General features: G+C 51.2%; 1 protein-coding gene across 4 annotated transcripts in view; it reads left to right on the top strand.

The window, feature by feature from the left end:
• Positions 1–784: 784 nt before the first annotated feature.
• Positions 785–17,797, top strand: part of ADAMTS17 (ADAM metallopeptidase with thrombospondin type 1 motif 17) — a 397,426-nt gene continuing 380,413 nt past the window's right edge. For all 4 annotated transcript variants that reach the window (XM_081551355.1, XM_081551354.1, XM_081551353.1 and 1 more), the window contains exons 1-3: positions 785–974; positions 1,386–1,756; positions 12,747–12,900. In XM_081551355.1, coding sequence (XP_081407481.1) covers positions 896–974; positions 1,386–1,756; positions 12,747–12,900 — 604 coding nt within the window. In that variant the 5' untranslated portion in view covers positions 785–895. The remainder of the gene's footprint in view (positions 975–1,385; positions 1,757–12,746; positions 12,901–17,797) is intronic.

Below are 17,797 nucleotides of genomic sequence, written 5' to 3'. Positions count from 1 at the left end.
GTCCACTGAGTCAATGATGCCATCCAATCATCTCATCCTCTGTCACCCTCTTCCCTTCCTGCCCTCAATCTTTCCCAGCATTGGGGTCTTTTCCAATGAGTCAGCTCTTCACATCAGGTGGCCAAAGTATTGGAGTTGCAGCATCAGTCCTTCCAACGAATATTCAGGGTTGATTTCCTTCGGAATTGACTGGTTGAATCTCCTCGCAGTCTCAGGAACTCTAAGCGTCTTCTCCAACACTACAGTTTCGAAAGCATCAATTCTTTGGCACTCAGCCTGCTTTATGGCCCAACTCTCACACTCATACATGACTACTGGAAAAACCGTAGGTTTGTCATAGCTTCTTTTCCAAGGTGCAAAGTTGCACAGCTTGTGCACCAAAGTGCTCACCCACAAGCAACCAAAACTCATTTTACTTTAGATTCAGAGAGAATATGCCTTTATGGGTGAAGTCCCTTAAAGCTAGACGATTTCTGGCCTGTCTTCCAGGGAAACTGAGAGTTCCGAATAAGGGGACAAACTGAACATCAGTCAGGAGTCTCCCCAGTGGTCCGGGATCGCGCGGCTTCACGCGGCTCCCTTGCGCCACCTGGTGCTCCATTCCCGCAACTGCCCAGAAACCACGTGTAAGAAAGTGCTTACAACCTAACTACGCACTCTGGATCAGGCCCGCCCCAGCCAATCGGCGAGGGCGAGGCGGGGCGGGAGAAAGCGGGAGTCCAATCGTTGCCCGCCTCCCGAGAAGAAGGCGGGGCTTGCGATTTACCACGTTGGGTTTGTCCGCAGCGCTAATTACTTTTTCCGAAGGCTGGGGAGCCTCACTCCGGCTGGCGCCGCCGCCTCGCGCGCTCCTGCTCCGCCGCGGCCGCGCGGGGGGCGCCTGCTCCCGAGGACCATGTGTGACGGCGCCCTGCTGCCCCCCCTGGCCCTGCCCCTGCTGCTGCTGCTGCTCTGGGGACTGGACCCGGGCACAGGTAGCGCCCCGCTCCCGCCGCCCCTTCGCCCGCGCCTCCCGCGGCCACCCTCCGCCTGCCCTCCCCGGCGGCCTCCGCCTGCTTGCGCGGCCGCGGCGCGGCGGCCGGCCGCTGACAGCCGCGGGGTCGAGGGGGCGCGGGCCGCGGCCGGAGGACTCGGCTCCGGGCGTCCGCCGGGGGGCCGGCTCCCCCGAGCGCCGCGTCCCCGGAGGGGCTCGGGCGGCCGCGTCCGGAGTGGCGCGGGGCCCAGGCGGCGGCGCTGGCCGGCGCGGAGATGCCCGGGCGAGGGACGGGACGAGGGCGCCGTCTCGGGACCGCGCTGGCGCTGCTGCCCGGCGCTGGCCCCCGAGAGCGGCAGGCGGGCGGGAGGGCGGGCCCCGCCGCGCTGACGCGTCTCGTCTCTCCCCGCAGCTGTCGACGACGCGGCGGCCGACGTGGAGGTGGTGCTCCCGCGGCGGGTGCGCCTGGAAGACGTGCACCTGCAGCCCCTGCCCGGCGCCCCCGGGCCCCGCAGGCGCCGGCGGCCCCGCGCGCCCCCCGCAGCCCCTCGCGCCAGGCTGGGGGAGCGCGCCCTACTGCTGCACCTGCCGGCCTTCGGGCGCGACCTGTACCTGCAGCTGCGCCGCGATCTGCGCTTCCTGTCCGGCGGCTTCGAGGTGGAGGAGGCCGGCGCAGGCGGGCGCCGCGGACGGTCCGCCGAACTGTGCTTCTACTCCGGCAGCGTGCTCGGCCACCCCGGCTCCCTCGTCTCGCTCAGCGCCTGCGGCGCCGGCGGCGGCCTGGTACAGCCCTTGCCACCTCCGGGTCTGCCTGGCGATCTGTCCGGGCGCCAAGGGTGGGGGTGAAGGGAGGTCTCCGGGGAGGGCTGGGATGGCGGTGGGGCCTCCGGTGTGCTCTGCCGCTGGCAGGAGGGAGCACCCCCAACCTTCCAGAGGGTCTCGGAGCAGAGGGCAAGAAAGGGGAGTCATCCCATTATCCACCGCTTTCCGTCCTGAAAATTCAGAGGTGCGCCAGGCTGGCACCGACGTGGGGGTGCACAGCGAGATAGCCGCAGCCTGCCCAGGGAGCACAGGCCCGGCCTAGATGAAATCCGTCAGGCCCCTAGGCTGACAAGTGCACCCGGGCCAGGTGTAGAGAGAGCCCTGTTTGCTTCTGCACAGGTGTGCTATGTGCGTGTCACGGGGAACACCGATCTGTATGCGTACAGTTCGTCTGTTCTTGAATTGGGGATGGAGTCTTAAGCATTGACCTCCTTTCTGTAATTCTGAATCTTTATCCAGGAAAGGATATTTGGAGGGGTCCCCGGACAGGTCGCTAACCTACTCTTGTTAGTTAAAACGTGGGAGCCAGGAATGGGAGGGTGCCCCTAATATTTTTACCTTACCCTGCAAGCAGGCATTTGTGTGGCACCTACCTGCAGCCAGGCCTGAGGAATGCTGACCTGGGTGATAAGACCCTCTCTCTGTCCCCAGAAGCTCTCTGGATGTGGCGGTAACCTGCCCTTACCCCACCCTGCTGTGGTTGCTGCACCTGTGGAAGTGCTTGGAGGGAGGGAGGAAGTCCTTGGGCACCTCTGCCCTGCCTTGGCTTACATTGGTTCACTTGGTTACATTGGTGCCCAAACAGCACTTCTAAGCTTCTCATCGTGCCCCCAAGGAGCACAGATGGCTGGCAGGTGGGCTGCCCCCACCCGGCAAAGCCTGGGATGGGCTCAGAGCATGTTTCTCTATCTTCTGGGGAAGTGGTTTCTGATATTCTTTTGTGTCTGTCCTTTCTTGGCACAAGAAACTGCTTTCCCCACTTCAACCTTCTCTCGCTCCACCATCTAGAATTCTCTCGCCCTTACCCACATAGCGTGCAACAAGTTGACACGAATCTGCCACAAAGGTCAGAAACCCTGATGGTCAGAGTCTTTATGTAAGACTGCTCTCTTCCCGGCAGTGCAGGGGGACTTAAGTAGTAATTCCCTAAACTTGGCCTTCACCAGTTCCCCTTGTAGGATTTTTTGAGTTCTGATAAGAATGTGATCTCCATTTGCTGAACTGGAGAAATCGGCATCTTTCCTTTAAACAAGGAAAAGGGACCATGGAGGGGCCTGGTAGGAGCTAGTGTGGAACAGCGGTGGGGAATGTGAGCTGTGGGTGAGGAGGCTTAAGTAAGGGTGAGAAAGGCTCAGATCACTGAAGGACTCGGGTCAAGGCTGTATCATGTTCTGGGAGGGACTGGAAGGCCCACATCATTTTTCCTGTTTTTGCCAAAGTGTTTAAAGTCTAGGTCACATCACTGTAGTGAACATGGAAACATCTGAATCCCATTTGCTGCGGTTTAGTGAGTTTCTGTAGAGGTCAGAGTTTATACTTCTTGGTGTAAAGTTTCCAGCGAGGCGCTATCTGCGAAGGAGCTGAGAGTGGATATCTGGATACCACTGATTTAAAATCCTCCTGGAGTGAGTGCTGGGCCCTTTCACACATGGCTCTGAGCTGTGAGAGTTCCCTTCTGTCCTCCAGGTTTTCAGCAGGACTGTCCTTCCCTTCAGCACCATGTGAGGGCGCTGTGCTTTAGATAAAGGAACGAGGCAAAGAGGCTGTGTTAAGCATGTGCCAGCTGCGGTGGGGGCACCTTTAGATTTTAAGTTTGTATTTCTGTGGTTTCGTCTGCCTTGTTCATCCCATTCATGTAGCTGGACTTGGACACTTCTTTCTAATACACCCTATAGAGGAAGGGCAGGGGTTCAGAGACGCCGGGTGACTTGGAGTGGACCTGTTTGGTGGCAGAGTGGTCCTGCTCTTCTAGAAAAGAAAGCAGCAGAAATGTAGGCTAACCAGGTTTGTACCACACCCCACCTTACTTTGATTTTGGTCCTCAGTGTGCTTAAGACAGTTCCAATGGGGGTAGCGTTGTGTTAGCCCCTCTGGACCATGGTAGAAGCCCCGTGGATATCTCGTTTGGGTGTTGTGTGTTTTTCAGGACAGGCTCAACCATGAGGTATGGGGGAAGGAATAACGCCCAGTAGATGGGTGTTGGTGCCCACAGTTGGGAGCATTCCAAAGCCTCGCTGTGTCTGAAGAATCATGTAGAGCAGGGTTGGCAAACTGTTTCTGGAAAGGACCAAGTAGTAAATACTGCAGGCTTTGCAGGCCATATGGTCTCTGTCCCAGCTACTCAACACTGCCCTTTGAGTGCAGAAGCAGCCGTAAGATGGTAAAGAAACAGGTGGACATGGATGCGTTCGATAAAATTTTATTCCGGTGTTGAGTTTGAATTAAACCCGCTGCATCTCACGTCTCCGGAACGGCCTAATGAGGAGCGTTGCTGTCCCCGGAGACGTTGGATACCTGTTTGAAGGAGATGCATGATTAAAATAGACCGTTCTTTAATTGTTTATGGGGGCAGGGGAAGTAAATCTCACACTCCGTTTTGTTCTTCACCCTCGGAGCCCCGGCTTTTGACCCTGGGTGGAGGTGGGGGTCTGTGGTGGTTCCCTTCTCTGTCTTACCTTGAAAAGCTGTGCAAGCTGCATAGTTTGGATCTTCAGAGACCATGGGCTCAAGTATTAATTGTTTTATGTTTATGCATCTTCGTTTTATTTACATTTCAGAGAAGTCCTCAGACATAACATAGGTTTTGGGAAGTTTCTGTAACTGTGTACAACTTCAAAGCGATGAACTCTGGGCATACGAGGAAGGTATTTTCTCTCCCAGAGGATTTATGTGAGTTTGCATCAGCTGCCTCGTGTGAATGGGACCAGATCATGGAAGGCCGGCGGAATGTGAAGACACTTTGGGTTAAGATTCACCGGAGCAGGCCGTGAAGGTGGAACCCCAGAGACAGAGTGAGTGTCTGTCTCTGAGAAGACTCTCAGAGCTGCCTGTCGGAAAGAAGCGGACGGAGGGGCCGTTCTCATCCCGATGTGTGAGGAGAGGAGGACAGAGAGGCGGAGGGTCTGGTCTGCTGAACAGGGGCCCTTCTGCCTTCATGAGCACTGGGTCAGGGAAGTCCTCGGCCAGAATATGCCCGCCTCTTAGCTGGGGCTGTGGCCTGCGGGGGTGCGCTGTGGGCGAGATCCTGGGGCCACACAGGACCCCCAGGAGCTCTGGGACGTGGCCCTTTTTCCAGGCCACCCAGGAGAAACAGAAGGTCAGGGCTGGTCCCAGGACACCTCCTCTGGAGTCACATCCACGCTCCGAGAGATGCTGGCTTATGTCTCTTTCACCCAGGCTGCTCACCGGGGCCTAATGGCCCAGCCGCCCTGGCTCTGTCTGTCTGGTGCCCGACCATAGTGCAGGGGGCTCTGCGGTGCCAGACCACAGGGCAGGGGCCTCTGCAGTGCCCGACCACAGGGCAGGGGGCTCTGCGGTGCCCGACCACAGGGCAGGGCCTGGGCAGGAGCCCCTCACCGGGCTGCTCCCCACACTCTTAGTTCCTGTAGCTCTTCCTTCCAGTCTGCTCGGGAGCTTTTGGGAGAGTGCTCACCATTCCCACAGGGGAAGAAATGTGGTCCAGATAAGAACAGGGTGGGACTGAGGTCAGCCAGGCAGTCAGCAGGTGGCTTAGAAGAGTTGGGGGCCCACGCTGTCAAGAGGGCAGCGTGATATCAGTGATGAAGGAGGGGTCAGTTTGGGCGGTTGCTGCCTCTCCCTTTAGAGTTGCCCAACTCGCTTTTCATTGACCACAAAATTGCCCAGCTTTTAGATGCAGCATCACTTGATCACTTATAGCTGAGGAGGAAGCAGTCTTGGCAAGAGCTCTGTGGTGTGGAGGCCATTGGGAAGGGAGCAAATAGACCACGCCACATTATCCTGCATCATTCTATTGATACAGGTGTGGGGAATGCATGCAGTCCTTAGTCATTCATCAGTTAATTGACGAGCGTATCATGAACAGCATAAATATATTTGGAAAATGCCAAAACACAGTTTTTAAAACTTTGTAAAAAGGACCAGTTGAGTGGATGTTAAGGAAAGCAAGAAGGGAAAAGACAGTTGTAAAATTTGGGATGTGGAGGAATTAAAGAAGAGAACTTAGAGCATAGGATTCTAAGGCCTCCCACCCGCTCCTCTGGAAGGATGCTCACTCTAATGGTAACTCTCTGTACCCACCGCTCGAGAGCATCAGGCTGCCCATGACCGTAACCTTGGATACCTGAGCCTCTCTAGTTACTTACCTAGGGTATGTAGCTAGATTTTCCCATCTGAACTTTGTATTTAGTTGGCAGCCTGTTAAAAAAGAAGTACAAGATGGGATGATGAAGTGAAGATGTCTTCTTTGACAGCACTCTCGGAGCTTATTTCCTGAATTCTGAGATAGTACAGCTGCTTGACCTTGGATATGTGCAACAGGAGATGTTTTTGCAGCCAGTATGTCCTGGGGAACCACTCAGAGTCAGCAGTTAACCTTCCCCGTGGCTTCTACGCACGGGCTCACAGGGCACCGTCACACTCATGTCCTTTCGGAAGTGAGACTTCTGGGCTGTGATCTTGAGCAAGTCGCTTGGCTCCTTTGAACGCCCCTGTCTGCAGTCATACAGGGTGAATAACACTGGCTTTGCATGGCTGTTGATAGAACAAAATAAGATAAAGTCTGAAATCAGTTAGCGAGAGCCTGGCACGTTAAGGCATTGGAAACACATTTCTTCTCTTGCCCCACAGGCTGTTTCCAGACTTTTCCATTTATAGATCAACCAACCAGTCAAGGCTGTTGACTGAATGAGCAGATCATTATCATATACCTGCCGTGTGCAGGACCCTCCGGTAGGCTCCCAGTGAGCCTCAGAGAGAACTAGGACGTGGGGACCTGTCTGGGAAGGCAGTCAGGTTCGCAGGGGAAGGGTCTTCCTCTTAAGCCTGCAGGGTGGGGGTGGGGAGGGGGGTTGGGCAGGCGGAAGCAGGTTGGGGTGGGCTTGGCTCTGGGTCTAGTGGGGCTGGGGTGGGGTGGGCCTTAGGTTCTGGTGGGAGGAGAGATGGCAGAGTCTCCGGGCCAGGGCCTTCCCTGCGTCAGGGCCTGCGCTGGGGTGGAGATGGGGGCGAACGGAACGGACAGGTGTGTGGCTCGGAGGAGGCCGGGCCAGGGTGCCCACGCAGAGTTCATCCATAATGAGCGGTTCTCAGCCCTGAGCCGGCATCAGAGTTCCCGGCAGCATTTGCTCCCTGGATTGCCGGCCCCCACCGCTCAGGTTTCTGACCCAGTCCGTCTGGCGGTGGCCCCGAGAGCTTGAGCTCTGACAGGTTCTCAGGTGCTGCCGCTGCTGCTGGTCGGGGACCATTTTGAGGATCACTGGCCTGGAGACCGCGAAGGGGCATTTCTGGCCACTGACCGGGGGGCCTCTGGTGAGAGCAGTGTGGGGAGGACAGGAGCAGGGGGCATTTGGAAGGGCGAGGTGATGGGCGTCAAGGCGCGGGTGGTGGAAACAGAGAGGAAGACTACACGAGGGGGTCTGAAGGAGGGGGGTCTATGACTGACTGTCTAGTGATGCAAACGGGGGCGCCAACTTTGGAGTAAAGACCGAGAATCTGTGTTCAGGCCAATTGACGTTTGCAGAGGAAGCAACACGACCCTGAAAGGGGGGCTCCTTGTGGAGGTTGGGAGGCCCCTCATACCTGTGCTGTATCGGGGATGCTCCTTCTGGGACAGGTTCAAGCCCCCCCAGATTCCGCTGAGGCCCCCCCCAAATGTCTGAGGCCAGAGTAGGAGGGCCTGCAGCCCCAGGACTGTTTTTCCTTCTTGGGAGCAGACTTGCTCCCTCCTCTGCAACCACCTACACTCACCCGTCCACAGGGAGGAGGCCGCCGAAGGCCCAGTCCAGTGAACCCAGGAGCCATGGCCTCCTGAAAAGGAGAGGCTTGGAAGGCTCCCTGGGCACTGAAGTCCCTGTGCGGCCTTTGTAGGATGGTGAGGTCGCATTTTTCATGTTATGCAAAGAAGCCTCGCTAATGTTAGGAAGTTACAAACCTTTCTGACCTTCACTCATTTTTTCAGCTGCAGGGAGAGCTAGTCCTGCTTCAAGGGGTGGGGTGGGGTTAATAATACCCAGATTATAATGCTGTCTTAAAGCAGCACAGAAACCCCTCAAAACCAGCTTCCAGAACAAAGGGAACTGAGAGGGAACCACTCAGAACTTTTGCAATATCAGGTTATACCTGATACATTTTATTTGCCACAAACTTCTTTAAAGGTAAGGCGTCTGCCTGCAATATGGGAGACCTGGTTTGATCCCCGGGTCGGGAAGATGCCCTGGAGAAGGAAATGGCAACCCACACCAGTACTCTTGCCTGGAAAGTTCCATGGACAGAGGAGCCCGGTAGGCTGCAGTCCATGGGATCGCGAAGAGTCTCACACGGCTGAGCAACTTCAACAAACTTCTTTAGCAGGATACCAAATCTTAGAAGATGTAAGATTTCTGTCTAAGAGCACCATTTCATCGACGATTGTTGTCTCCTTTAAAAGCCAGAGGCCTCTGGGCTTCCAGTCCTGTCTGCCAGGGGAGTCCAGTCCCCTCAGTCTGCCTCTTCAGATGGGGTCTGCAGCGCTCTTGCATATACTGTGATCTGAGGCGTTTCCTCGCTGGTGTCTGTGGAACAGGGAGGCCTTGCAAGAGCATTGCCAGTGGCTCACTTCTCGGCATAGACGGTGAGCAGAGGAATGATGCAAACCCAGGAAACCCTGCTCAGCTCTTGGGCCACAGGGCAGAGCGCCCCGTCAGGAAGGCCCAGGCTGGTGCAGGCGCTCCATGCCCGCCTCTCCGGCAGCCAGCTGAAAACTAGGAAAGTGGTTCTTGACCCTGGCTGCATCAGAGTCTCCCGGTGAGCTTAAACAAAAATACCAGTGCCTGAGTTTCACTCCCAGGGATTCTAACTCACGTGACCTGGAGTGGGGCCTGGGCCTCAGGAGTTCTCAGAATCAGCCGAGGACTGCAGTGTGCAGCCAGGGATAGGACTGAGGGACGCGGAGGATGCAGGAGCGCCATGCTGGGGCCTTCTAGTCCATGCCGGCCCTTCCAGTTCATTCTGTTCCATCCCGTTTCATCTGAGTCCATCCCAGGACAGTCCAGTTCACTCATTTTTCTTGAGTCACTTTTATGTGGCAGACATTGGAAAAATAAGGAGGCATAATTCTGATCCTGCCTCAAAGGCACAAACTATGCACTGGGCTGTGACAGATGCCCTCTAACTCAGCGGGTAGTGGGCTGGGACATAGAGTGCCAGGGAAGGGGATTTATTTTTGTAGGGAAAGGGGAGGGAGAGGATGGTTAGGGAAAGGGCTGATAAGTTTTTCCCCTGTGCTGAGATTGTGTTTGTGTGTGTGTATGTCTTTGTGTGCATGTGTGTATATGTGTGTATATGTATGTCTGTGTGTATGTCTCTGTGTGCATGTGTGTATATGTGTGTGCATGTGTGTGCATGTATGTCTGTATGTGTGTATATGTCTGTGTGTATGTATGTCTCTCTGTGTGCGTGTGTATTCTGTATGTGTGTATATGTGTGTCTGTGCATGTGTGTATGTGTGTGTGCATGTGTGTATGTGTGTGTGCATGTGTGTGTGCATCCATGTGTGTATATGCATGTCTGTGTGAGTGTGTGTATGCCTGTGTCTATGTATGTCTGTGTGCATGTGTGTATATGTGTGTGCGCATGTGTATGTATATATGTGTGTGTGTGTCTGTATGTGTATATGTGTACATGTATGTTTCTGTGCACGCATGTGTATGTATGTCTCTCTGTGTGTGTATGTCTGGGTGTGTATGTGTATGCATGTCTGTGTGTGTCTGTGTGTGTGTGGCAGGGAGGGTGGGGGTAGTGGTGGAGACAGCACTTTTCACAGAACCTCTTATCACCGCGATGACCCGGTGGGTGCTGGTGAGGCTTCAGGGTGCCCGGTGGCAGCACTTGGGGAGAGCAGGGGCGAGTCCCTTGTGGCTCCTGGGCGGGTGGGCTGTGCCCGGCGCTTCCCTCCAGGTGCTTGTTCTGGTCACAGGCCTGCTGGAAATTCTGGGCCCGAGGGGGCGCGTGGCTGCCTGGTTGAATGCAGGTCTCTGGCCCATGTGTCTGGCTCACCAGCTTTGCTATTCTCTTTCTTGAGTAGATTGAAACCAGTATGTGGGTCCCTGTGAAAACGACCCTCTAAGGCAAAAACTCCACCAGGAGCTAGCACCGTGGTTGTGTGTGTGTGTGTGTGTGTGTGTGTGTGTGTGTGTGTGTGTGTGTGTGTGTGTGTGTGTGTGTGTGTGTTGTGTGTGTGTGTGTGTGTGCGCGCGCGCGCGCACACACCTGCCTGTAGGCTTTCTTACAGATTCTCTGTGTTGTGTCACATCAGAACTACTGGGTAACTGTTTGTTTACCCAGAGGCTCGGACGCTGGATCACTGGATGATAACTGGCTTGGAAAGTGCTAGATGCAAGGAGGGCTTTGCCCTCCCGCAGCCCGAGCATTTTGGGAAGACTTGGGACCCTGTCAGAATGGAGCGTGTCCTCCAGGGAGCACGGCCTCCTTCCATGCGGGGCCCATCTGCCAACTTTGTTTCAACCATGGACGTTTCCACTGACAGGTCTCTAGGGGTTCTGCCCTGAGGCTTTCCGGTGGGGATCTGCACTGCCCCCCACAACCACCTCCCTGAAGTATCACAGTGAACAGACTCAGGTTTTAACTTCAAAGGAGCAGGGAGAAAGCCGTGCTTCCCGGCAGGTCATGCAGTACCACTTTAAGACAGTTTTATTTGGGCAGTAAAATCTCTGAGTTGTTCTTGGCAGAAGTTCTAATGAAATGGAAACCTTGCAATCTGCTTAGAGCAGTAAGTATGGTCTCACCCTGTGATTTGGGGACTAAAAGTTGTAGGCGATCTTAGTAATTGATCTGATTCATTTCCAGAGGATTCGTATCGATGCACCCTTTCAGAAGGTAGAGGAGTCTGTATCCTTCAGTGTGAGTAAACTTTGTACCTGAGGCTGGAGGAATTGCTGAGCTGTGGTGAACACTGCTTCTCAGAGTGTGGTCCTCAGGCCTACAGCATCAGTATCACCTGGGGACTTGTTAGAAATGAATGTTCTTGGTGAGCATCCACGACCTCCAGGTGATTTTGATGCACATTGGAGTTTGAGAACCGTTGCTTTAGTATGTTTATAGCTTTTAGAAAGTCGTGTAGGTGAGAGAGAGAAGCGGGGATGTTCGTGACAGCCTAAGACAGATTGGCTCTATCTCCCAAATCTGTGCTAGCAAAGGTGGTCCTGACCATGAACCCAGAGCAGGGGCTGTGGGCTGCAGGGTCCAGTGGGCAAACACAGGTAATACCCAGTCGGTTTCCTTGTGGGAGGCTTACCTTGTTTTGTTGATGACTCAGGGGGAAGCGGAGAAGGCAGTGGCAACCCACTCCAGTACTCTTGCCTGGAAAATCCCATGGACGGTGGAGCCTGGTAGGCTGCAGTCCATGGGGTCGCGAAGAGTCGGACATGACTGAGTGACTTCACTTTCACTTTTCCCTTTCATGCACTGGAGAAGGCAATGGCAACCCACTCCAGTGTTCTTGCCTGGAGAATCCCAGGGACGGGGGAGCCTGGTGGGCTGCCGTCTATGGGGTCGCACAGAGTCGGACACGACTGAGGTGACTTAGCAGCAGCAGCAGAGGGAAGCTAGTGGCAAGTATCCTGGGCAGGAGGGCAGACTTTTAATGCTGTCAGCATTGGTTCCAAATGAAGGGAAAAGTTCTCTGCATTATGTATATGTTTTTAAGAATTAGTAGTCACTCTATTAAAGTGGCAAGTTAAGAATCCTAGTCTTTAAGTTTTTCGTTCAATTTACAAATCACGTTCTCATTATAATCTAGCAAGTTTTTGAAATTCTTTTTAAGGAGCCTTTGGATAACATTTGATCCTGTTTACAAAACTGGTGATGAACAACATTTAAACCTTTAAAACCATGTTTAGAAATTTAGCATATTCAGTTTCATTTTCAAGTTCTTTTGTAGTCTGATTAAAGAATAAATCCTTTTCAAGAACTTAAATGGTTCTTATAAATAATGAGTTACTAGTCTTGTAAAGAAGTCTTAAGTTCTCTTATACATTCTGATACTGCTTACAAACCTGATAAGATTTTAAAATTACAGATCTAAATCACTGATGTACTTTAAATTGGAACCCAAATCTAATTCATTAGATACTCTGCCAAGTTCTCTTGAAACACTGAAGCAATCTACAAATCTCCTATCACCAAACTATTAACACTAAGGTCTGACTCCATCCTCTCTATTTAATTCTAGTAATCCCCAGGGATAAGTTTCTATATAAAATTCTAAATAGTCTAAGTAGGGATTCTAAATAGTGATCCCTAGGGATATATATATATGTATATATATATACACACACACACACATATATATATATACACACACACTTTTTTTTTTCTATTAAGGATATAATTGTCATTCATTCCCAACACTTTTGGAGGTACCTCCTCAGGTTTACTTTTGGGGGATGACTTAAAAATAATTTAAAAAGTTAAAAAAAAAATACACAGTAGTATATCTTTGAAAGTGAACACAGAGAATGGGTGCTGTTGTGCCCCCAGCCTCTGCCTCCCATCGCCTGATCCCCAGCACGACTGCTGGGTAGCATGCTTCAGGTCACACGCGAGCTCCTTCTTGGACTCCGTGAATCGGTGCCGCCTGCCCAGCAGCAGCCCCAGCAGGGGAACAGGCCTCAGCCGGGTGGCCTTCCCAGCCTCTGCCTTTGGTCCTGGATGGGCGCGAATGAGGATGACTGACGTCTGTTTTTCTCTTTCTGGGCAGGTTGGCCTCATCCAGCTTGGGCAGGAGCAGGTGCTCATCCAGCCCCTCAACAGTTCCCAGGGACAAGAACATCTGGTCAGGCGCAAATGGTCCTTGACAGCCAGCCCCTCTCCCGAGGCCCAGATACCTGGGCAGCTGTGCAAAGTCCTCACAGGTGAGTCTGGGAAACAGCGTGAATGACTCAGCACATGCCCGTTTGACACTGTCACGCATCCCTAGACCATCCCCATTGATGTGTCTCCAAATGTACTGAAATTCTGTGACCAAGAACGTAGCTTTCCTGTGTTTTGAAAGCTTTTTTTTTTATTGCCCATAAGGCCACTTTTCCTTTCTATGTGTATTTATATCAGTGTTTCATGTGTAGTAGCCCTTCAAAAAAAGGCATTTGTAGAAAGAACCAAGGATCTCTTTGTTACATCTCAATTTTATAGACCAGGAGCAAGCTGAGGCTTGAAAAACCTCAATGGCTTATAGTCAAGCCCAAGGTTGGTGGCAGGGCTACAATAATTCCTTCCCTGGACACCTTGGCCAGAGCCTGCTCTTCTTACACAGTGGTCCTCCGTCTTGGCTGCACTAATCACAGTCAGCTGCGGAACCTATGAAACAGCGGTTCTCAAAGTGTGACCCCTGGGCCAGTAGCATCAACATCACCAGGGAGTCTGTTAGAACTGCGTGTTCTCATATACCCCTCCCCAACCCAGCCTGAGTCAGAAACCATGGCGGTGGGTCCAGGTAAATCTGATCAAGTTAGGTGTGAGAGCCACTGTTTTAAAAAATGCTGTGCACTAGCCAGTCCCCCCCAGTCCTGATCTAATTGGTCTGGGCATGACTTGGGTGTGTTTTTAAAGGTGGTTCTGATGAGCAGTTTGGGCTGAGAACCCAGGGTTCTTGTACTTTGTGGCTCTGTTTGGGCAGCCTGTGGATTATCTGCGGTGTTTAAGGACCTCTCACAGTGCTGGATCACTAGCCGTCTGCCTGTCAGTTGTCCCTTGATGAAGATGATAGTCTATTGCTTGCAGGTGGCACTTCCTCCCTTTTGGGTCAGTCTTGGTGATCACTTTTTTCTCTATCTCCTCTCGAAGTGAATGACTAGTGATCATTCTAAATCTGTGCATTTTCTGCATTTGCTCTGAAAATATTGTTTCAGAGGCAGAGGTTCTCGGCTCTGCCTGTCCATTGGTATCACCTGGGACGCCTTAACAACTAGTCACACCCAGGTCCTGCCCCCAGAGAGCCACTTTTATTGGTCTGGGGTGCAGCCGGGGCATCTGGCGATTTGAAACCTCCCTAGGTGGTTCTAATGTTCAGCTGGCGCTGAGACCTGCCTGCACTAAGGCATTTTAAACATGAGTAATAGCACCTGTGGGCCATCGGAAGCGGGGTTTTCTCAGGTGAGAACCACGAAGCAGGGCCACAGAGTAAAACCCAAGAGCAAATATGTTTTATTCTTACTTTCCCTCTGCTCAAGCCAGTGCTCGTCAGCTGCTAGTCAGTGACCAGAAACCCAGGGTGCCTGGGGATGGTGTCATGGAATATTTGTCTGATTACCAGCTGCCATCCTCTTTGGGGGCGTGATACCTAGGATTGCTGACAAAATGATAAATTGTGCTTGTATTTGCATTTTTGTCCCTAAGGTTAGTTTGGAGGCACTCTTGAGAGACTGCTTTGCCTTTAATGAAGGAAATAAAATGTGCAAAGCCAGAGTAGGGAGGATGTGATGGAAATTAAGTTGAAACAAGTGTGGTCATGTCAGGCTGCAGAGAGAAATTTCTGAATTTGCCTGAAAAATAATCCTCTTCCCAGCCCCCAGATCTCTCATCAACATGCTCTGCCATGCAGGAGCACGTGTTTGTTTAAGGCGACGCCAACTCAGGCTCTGTCTTGGGTATGAACACAGACTTAGGAGAAAAGTATAGATTTTACTTCTGGTCCTTCTTGCTTTGTGTGAAATAGCCAGTAAACTTTGTTGCTGTGTGAAGAAAGACAATAGGCCTTCTAAGAAGCTTAGCTAATAAGCAGTTAATTAGGCCCTATTTAGTTTGGATTAACTTTTAAATGTTGGGGGTTTAGAAACTGGAAAAATTAATTTACTGGGATGCCAGCAGAATCCATTATTGAAGTTTCCTGGAAAGATTAATCAGATTAATTCATGATTTCCCATGGGAGCATGTTCTTTATGGCTGAGCGTGGCCATCAGCAATGTCATTGTGCCGTGTCACTGATCTTGTGTTATCCCAACCTTGGACATGGCCTGGGGGTGGGCAGCTGGCTCAGGCAGGTGAGGAGCAGTCTGATAACTCTTTCTCCTCCTTGAAGCACTCAACTGATCTGCTGATTGAGTCCAGGTAAGCCACCATGTTGTCTAGGGGCAGAGAGGCTGACACAGGAAAAGCCACTTGGGAGGAATCACTGCCTTCTATTTTGTACCACAGAGGCTGCACTTCTAGCTCAGAGGCTAGAGGCTAAAAAGAGTCGAGGCTTCCAGAGAGGGGACAGGCAGATCCTATTTCCTTTATAGCTTCTTTTAGGACCTTATAAATTAATTCATAAAATATCACTCCAGCTTGGAACTTGGCATGAAAATATGGAGACAGTGAGTCTTTTTTCCTTTTCCTTTCTTTCTTTTTTTTTTTAGTGAGCATGAGTATTTGAAAATATTTTTGGCTATTCTCAAACACTAAAATGCTGCTTTGGATATTTTGAAATGATGCTTGATTTTTTGAGTGGTTATTTTGACTTCAAAACTTTTTGTCTGCCTACTATGCTTATTTTAATTCCTCCATTCAGATTCAGTTTAGAATCTTCCCACTAGCACTTTCTTGGTTTTTAAGTAACAATTGGAATCTCTTCTCATTCATTTTGGTAGATGTAAACATGTGGATGGTTGAAGTAGATTGTAAAGCAATAAAACTAGCTTTCTATGAGGCACTGTCGAAACAGGAATCCTGCAGTATTTTGCATGGTGGTGGCTCTTTAGAACACAAACACATCAATGCCATTCTGTGAAGTCATTGATGTCTACTTTATAGTTTGTTTTGTTATGATTGTTTTAAAAATTGTGCAGTTATTTTATAGTATTGTTTTATTTGTTTATAGCATTCTAAAGTTAATTTTAGTGAGTGTTTAGAGGATATCATAATGACTCAGAAATTGTATATTGCCAATTTATGCAAGAGTTTGCATGTGTAATAATATCTATATATACTCTGTAAAAAAATATTGGTTGGAAGTTGTGCTTTGTATCACTTTAGATTCATTTGGTTGGAAATGACAGAAATCAAACTGGCTTAAACAGTAAATGACATCACTGCCATGGGCCCCTGGAGCTGAGGAGCAGAGTAGGGGGCTGGACCTCAGATCAGCCTTGGCTACGGCGGTTCTGTATCTGACAGCTTTGTCCTAGCTGGCTCCTCTTCTGGTGATAAAACGGTCCCTGGGATGAGGAGCTGAACCCTTCTGTTTAATCAGGAGTTGAGGTGGGTTGACTTGGATCGTGACTTGAGTTCCTTTCTGGTCGCCCCTGGTTTCAGATGTCTTGTGGCAGGAGTGTAAGAGCTTCACTCAGTCCCCACCTGACTGTGGAGATGTCACTCTGCTTTCCATCCCCTCCTGACTTCCTGTACGTCAGGTACAAGTCTGGTGGGATAGATTCAGGACACCTCTAATCCAGATTGAGTCCCTCATCCTAGCCCATGTGGTGGATGAAACTTTGGCTGGCTCCTTCTAACTTTGCCAAGTCCTTGTCAGATGCCTGTTACCTCCTCAGCCCGCCTGTGCCCCAGGGGTACCCTTGGCTGCTGGTCTTTGCTCAGTGGGAAGGGCTCAGGCCTCTAAAGTTGTTGGCGACCTCAGGTCTCCAGTGCGTAAAGCAAAATATGGTTTTGCTGTTTATCCAGTGGTTTTTGTTGTTTTCGGTGGTGGTGATGACCTTCCATATTTTTCTGCATCTTCAGTGGAAGAAGAAGCCAAAAGAAATGGAATTAAATTTGTACTTTGCGTTTTTCATGCTAGTGTTATAAGTATTACTCATATATAAAATATGAGGTCTGAAAAGAGACTCTGATACTTTAGAATCATTATTTCTGCGAAGGAGAAAGAAGAGGGACGCTGGAGGCCCACCTCTTGCCTCCTCGCGTGCGACCCCAGAAGGATTCCTTGGCATCTCTGTGCCCGGTGTTACTGTGCTGGGGCCGCTGGAGCAAACTGCGGCGGACCCAGCAGCGTGGACAGCAGACGCTTGTTTCCTCACAGTTCTGGACTCCAGAACGCTGAGGTCACGGGGTCAGAAGGGTGGGTTTCCTCTGCGGCCCCTCCCGTTAGCTTGTAGGTGGCCGTCTTCTCCCTTTGTCCTCTCGTGGTCTCTGGGTCCGTGCGTGTCTGTATCCTGATCTCTAGTGTCAGTAATATTGGAGCCCAACCTCATGACCCCATTTCCTCTCGATTACCACTTTATACACCCTGTCTTCAAACACGATCACATTCAAAGGTGCTGAGGGTTAGAGTACACAGGTCAGCCCACGACAGCCGGTTTTCTCATTTGTGACACTGACATGATGCCAGTCTTGTCTGCTGCTCAGGGTTATTGCTGAAGAACACAGAGGTGAGAAGGTGATGGTACCACTTTAAGACACACTGGTTGGGGGGATGTTCATAAGAACACTTACAAATGCCGAAGAGGCAGAAAAACAAACTTAGAGGAAATTGGGAATTGGCTGAATAGAGGGACCCTTCCTATAAGAATAGATATCATAGTTGGCTTGTTCATCATCTGTTCATGTTTTTTTTCTTGATAAACAAATAGGAAAGGAGCTGTGTAGCCTCCGGCAAGTTTAGAAAGGACTGGGCCACTGGTTTCATCATTTGAAGCACACTCATATCTACCTCTTGGGGGTTTTGTGTGCTTTAAATGAGATAATGCATACTTGTCACTTAGCAACTAAAAAATATTAGTTGCAGCTGCTGTGGTTATAATTATGATTCCTACCCCCATTCTTTAATATCAGGGGACCACTTCAGTGCCCTTGTTCAGTATTAAGTGGGAAAGAAAGAGA

Source organism: Giraffa tippelskirchi, chromosome 12, assembly GCF_054371585.1.
Source record: "Giraffa tippelskirchi isolate mGirTip1 chromosome 12, T2T-mGirTip1v1.2.pri, whole genome shotgun sequence".
Lineage (NCBI taxonomy): Eukaryota > Metazoa > Chordata > Mammalia > Artiodactyla > Giraffidae > Giraffa > Giraffa tippelskirchi.
This window is presented reverse-complemented; position numbering and strand designations above follow the sequence as displayed.